This window comes from Echinops telfairi, unplaced genomic scaffold, assembly GCF_000313985.2.
Source record: "Echinops telfairi isolate 266 unplaced genomic scaffold, ASM31398v2 ScPeMD7_9;HRSCAF=40, whole genome shotgun sequence".
Lineage (NCBI taxonomy): Eukaryota > Metazoa > Chordata > Mammalia > Afrosoricida > Tenrecidae > Echinops > Echinops telfairi.
In genome coordinates this window covers 77987592-77992698 of record NW_022103906.1, presented here as the reverse complement: position 1 = coordinate 77992698, position 5107 = coordinate 77987592, and the positions used below count along the sequence as shown (strand labels likewise).

The 5107-nt window shown below is 56.6% G+C and overlaps 1 protein-coding gene across 1 annotated transcript in view; it reads right to left on the bottom strand.

The window, feature by feature from the left end:
* Window positions 1-4160, bottom strand: part of ADGRF3 (adhesion G protein-coupled receptor F3) — a 13907-nt gene extending 9747 nt beyond the window's left edge. The window contains exons 1-5 of the mRNA XM_045286588.1: window positions 4077-4160; window positions 2761-2827; window positions 1726-1887; window positions 1105-1278; window positions 264-485 (exon numbers count right to left, since the gene is read on the bottom strand). Of these exons, the coding sequence (XP_045142523.1) occupies window positions 264-485; window positions 1105-1278; window positions 1726-1887; window positions 2761-2827; window positions 4077-4160 (709 nt within the window). The remainder of the gene's footprint in view (window positions 1-263; window positions 486-1104; window positions 1279-1725; window positions 1888-2760; window positions 2828-4076) is intronic.
* Between the last annotated feature and the right edge of the window lie 947 nt (window positions 4161-5107).

Here is a 5107-nt window from a genome sequence, read left to right as displayed (position 1 = left end):
CCCACCCCCGTGCTGCCTCTGCCATTTGGGCATCTGGAAGACAAACGTGGAATCTGAAATGGAGACGTTGTGCCCAGCCTCATCCCCAGGATAACTGTCACCATGGAAACTGGCCTCTCAGGTGTGCCCCCCCACCCCCAGAGGATAAACAGTAAGAGGAGGAGGGGGAGGAGGCAGCAGCAGCTAAAGGAGAAAAAGGACAGTGAGGGGGCTAGGGAGAGAGGGGAGGGAAGAGGGACTCCTCGAGAGCGACCAGCTGGTACCTGCCCACTCCTGGGAGACGTTGAAGATGCTGAGGGCAGCCTGGCCCTGGTGGGGAGAGCTCAGGGACACCTGTGTCCCTGGCTGCAGGGAGACGGGGTGAGAATGCCCGATGGGCCACAGGAGCCAGCTCAGGTCCGTGGCCGTGTGGTGCAGGAGCAGAGTCAGGTTCAGCGTACTGCCAGGCTTGGGCAGCCTGGAGCCCAGGCTCAGCATCCCGGGGACTGCAGGGAGGGGGAGGCAGGAAGCGGCCCTGGAGGGACACAGGCCCTGGGTGCAGCTGCACCCTCACTCCTACCCCACCTCTGACCCCCAGCCCTCCCTCCTCCTCCTATTTTATTGCCCCTGTAGGGGCTTCTGAGGGCAGCTGCTGCAGCCCAGCTTGGAAGATACTATTTGTCATGGGGACCCCTCTGGCCTGTGGCTTCCAAGCCTCCTGGCTTGGGGCTGTGAGCCTCCTTCGGGACAACTAGATCACTCGGGTGGATTGGCACTGTGGCTCAAGTCCCAGGACAGTTGTGAGGATGGCCGTGCTTGGTTCCGCTGCGCATGGGCGCTGTGGGCTGGAACCGGCTCGCTGGCACCTAGCAGCAGCCCACTCTTGAGCTCTCTCCACTCGTCCTGTGTCCCCGGGACCCTGCTGCCCTTTCCTTAGTCTCACTATTTGGGTCCCAAACTCAGCCTGTGCTCTGTGATGACAGCTGGACTTTTCTCCCACCAGGAGGAACAGCTGGAAGGCGGTGGGGCTGGGTGGGGGGCCGGGGGGGAGTGGGGGCGGGGAGGCTCAGAGAGAGATTCCTTTCCCATGGGGCCCTTGGTTTCCAGGGTTCCCACCCTCCTTACCAGGTGGCAGCAGCTGACAGTAGGCGGGCTCCGGATGGCTGAAGACAAGGCAGACACAGGGCTGGTGGCTGTGGGGGTCGGGGCATGGAGAGCGATGGGAGCAGACACTGGCGTTCCACTGGTACCCAGGGAGGCACTCACAACAGAAATGCCCATCTTTCCTGGCATGGCACACTGTGGGAGTGGGGAGTAGGCCGGCGGGCTGAGAAAACCAGGCAGGCAGGCCCAACAACGGCCTGACGCCTGAGAGGGTATAGGAAACCATCCCAGAGTCACAGGGCTGCCTCCCCACAGCCAGGGATCAAAGGGGCCCAGGTCAGCACTGGGCAAAGACTTGGGGGCCCAGGTGGGAAGTCCTGGCCCACAACATTTCTGCCCCTTTATCCTTCTGTTAGCATAGAGCGGGAAGGGGAGGGTCTGTCAGGTGGCAAGGGTGGGGGTGGGGGTGGGGTGGGGGGGGGGGGGTGGGGGAATCTGGGCCAAGAAGCAAGAGCCAAGGGACTCTGGAGGAAACCTCAGTGTCCCCGACAAGCTGGCTGCAGGAGGCTGGGTGGCCTGAGTCCTCCCTGTCCCAGCAGGGGTGGCACTGAGAGGCAGGGTGCTGTCAGATTGCTTCCCTACCTGTGGTGAGGTTGAGACCAGTGAGACTTGTTGGGGATGAGGAGGTCCAGGCAGAGGGAGGAGCCAGGGTCAGAGGGAGCTCTGGGGGCCAGGTCTTGCTGGAGAAGGCCAGATGGACATAGACAGAGACCAGGACGGACTCTGCAGGAGTAGACGGGGCAGCTAGGGGGGAAAAAGAGGAGGCTACGAGGCCAGGGGCCAGCCCCCCTGTGGCCTTCCACACGGATGTGGTCTCCCAGGAATGGGGGCATGGGGGACAGAGCCTCCTCACTGCGCCTTTCTAGGGGCCCCGGACAGGACTCAGGAGGGCAGCAACACCTCCCTAGACTGCGGCCCCTTCAGACACACTGTTCCTGGCCTCCTCCCAACAAGCTCAGTTCTACAGATGACAGTACCAGAGATGAATGGTTTCTTTAGGGCACTTGTTCTCAACCTGTGGGTCGCGACCCCTTAGGGGGTTGAACAACCCTTTCATAGGGGTCACCTAAGACCATCGGAAAACACATATTTCTGATGGTCTTAGGAACCGAGACACCGCTCCTCTGTCTCTAGGCGGGTCCACCCACATGCGATTACCCGGCGTGAAGACTGTTACCCATGCTACACCATGCTTCAACATACCATTTCATTTATTTGTCATTAGAAATCAATATTTCACAATATAGAATGACGTATTGTTTTGCGATTAATCACTGTGCTTTAATTATGTTCAGTTTGTAACAATGAAGATACATTCTGCATATCAGATATTTATATGATGATTCATAACAGTAGCAAAACGACAGCTAGGAAGTAGCCATGAAAGTAATTTAATGGTGGGGCGGGGGTGGGGGGTGTGGGGGGGCGGTCACCACAACATGAGGCACTGTATGAAAGGGTCGCGGCATTAGGAAGGTTGAGAACCACTGTGTTAGGGCCTCAAAGGTTTGGGGCTCTGCCCCAGTCCTCTTTCCTCATCCCCAGCCCCACTCCCAGTTCTTCCATCCCACCTCTGACCATCTCCTCTCAGCCCCCTCCTCCTGGCCACCTACTCACCCGGTGCTGGTGCTCTGCTCTCTTCATCCAGTGGTAGCTTGGACTCCCCTTCGACTTGACTCTGGCCCTGGAACAGAGCAAGACAAGAGACCTCTGAGGGAGGTGGATCCTGATCCTCCCAAGGACACCCTCTTCCCAGGAGGCATCAGGGGCCAGCCTGGCTGCACGGGCTTGACTCGGTCTCTTTGGAAGCTCTCCTTTCTGCCTGAGATCGAGCTGCACATCCTGAGAGCAAAGTGCTCCTAGGATGCAGACCCAGATGGCCCCCGCTCCGGCCTGCAGGCCCCACTGGAAACCAGGAAGCAGGCACACCTCGAGTCAACATGCTTTGCTTAATTCCTTCCTGGGCTTGCTGGCCTCTGGGCTGGTTGAAATGGCTTGGTCTAGACCTCTGGGTATGGGGGGAGGTGGTAGAGGAGGGGGGACTGGGCAGAGCTGGCTGCACCCAGGGACTCGGAGACTCCCGTTCCCTCCATGGGATGTGCAGTGGGGTGAGCAGGAGGCAGTGCCTTCCATTCCTCTCTGGGTCCTGCCCAGGGTTTTCTGGCCAGCAACTTCCTCTCGCCAAATTATAGGCCAAGGCAGGCTTTTTAAAAAATAATGTCTCTCTAGCTATAGTTCGGGATATGTAGCTGGGAGTCCCTGGGTGGTACAAACTGTTAAGTGCTAACCTAGAGGTGGGAGCTTTGAGTCCACCCTGAGGCACCATGAAAGAAAGGCCTGGCTATCTATTTTTTTTTTTAAACCAACGATTCAAAAAACCCCAAAACCAACTACTGCAAACCCTATGGAGATCAGTTCTCTGACCCTGTGCAAGTCACTGGCAGGGGCCTAGACCGGAATGTAGATCAGATACGAGGGGGCTTCAGCACGCTCATGGAAATCTCAAATGAAAAGATCATGGAGATTTCCATGCGCTTTTCTGAACCCCTTTGTGTAGAGCTAGGTCAGTGGTAGGCGGAGGTCCCCCCAGCCCTGGGAGAAGCAGGAAACGGGCGTCAGAAAGTCCTAGTGCTGACTGCTACCCTCCTCTGATGCTCTCCGGCCCTTGGGCACTGCTTTCCCAATCTGGAAAGGTTTCTGTTCTCTTCAAACGGCTGGCTCGAGGGGACATGCACCACAGGCCAGTGTTCTCAGCATGCACATGAGGAAGTCTTGGGAAATAAGACTGACTTCTCAGAGATTCTGAGACAAGCCAGACTCTTCTCTCCAGCCCTTTCCTGGCCACCCGCCTGTTCTCACCCCACACACCCAGAGAGACCCAGCCTCTTGGTCCCTCTCCACACATCCCCTTGGTGCTCACCCATCTCACTTACAGATTGGGCTGCTTGGACAGCCGGTGGTCCCAGCAGGGCGAGAGTCATGGCCAGAAGCAGCAGCGGGGCAGCCAAGCCGACCATGGCTCAGTGGAGCAGTGCCCAAGAGCCCTCCCGCTGCCACCGGATGCAAATTTCCTCAGCGGAGAGCTGGGCTGGGCACAGATGGGGTGGGAGGGAAGGTGGAAGGGAGCCAGGGCTGAATTTACAAAGGAGGTGCCGCAGCTCATGACTTTGAGTCCAATGGGCATCCAGGTCACTGAGGTGCCTGCTGGAACCCCCACCTTCAAGATGAGGGAGGTCAAACTATGCTCCCCCGTGGTCTGGGCCAAGAGCTCTGTGAGCAGAGAGGGCTTGTGGTGAGGCCCTTGGTCACAAGCAGCCCCATGTCATAACAGAGTCAAACCACATTCCCAAGGTTCCAGGAATTGGGATAGTTCTGGAACTTTCTGAAGCTACGATCAGAAAAGAAAGATTCACAATTGATTGCTACCCCCAAGTAAATTACAGATCGACTGACGATTTAAATGTGAAAAGGAACCTGGAAAACATTAGAAGAAATTCTTCACTCACCCCCACAACAGTTTTATTGCCATTCAATTCACATATCACACAATTCAATAGTTCAACCCCATCAAGAGTTGTGCAATCACCACCACAGCCCGTTTTAGAGCATTTTCTTCATTCTTGCACTCATCACTGTTAGCTCCTCATTGACCCCAACTTCCCCTGCCACCCCCCAAGGAATGATGAGCCCAGTTGTTGCCTTTATAGATTTACCTATCCTTTATTTCATGCACCGAAAAACATGAGCAAACTGTACGGTAGTCGAGAGGCGCCAGAAACCAAATCAGTCGAATTAGAACAAACAGGCTTTATTAGGGAGAAAAACCCCAGCCTGGGCGAAGTCCCACAGGCCACAATGTCCAGGCTGGGGGAGTCGCATCACAGGCTACAGGGCTGCTGCTTATATGGACAGGTATGCCCGGGTTCCTGGAATGTAAGGTGTCTTCCTGGTTCCGAGTGTATTC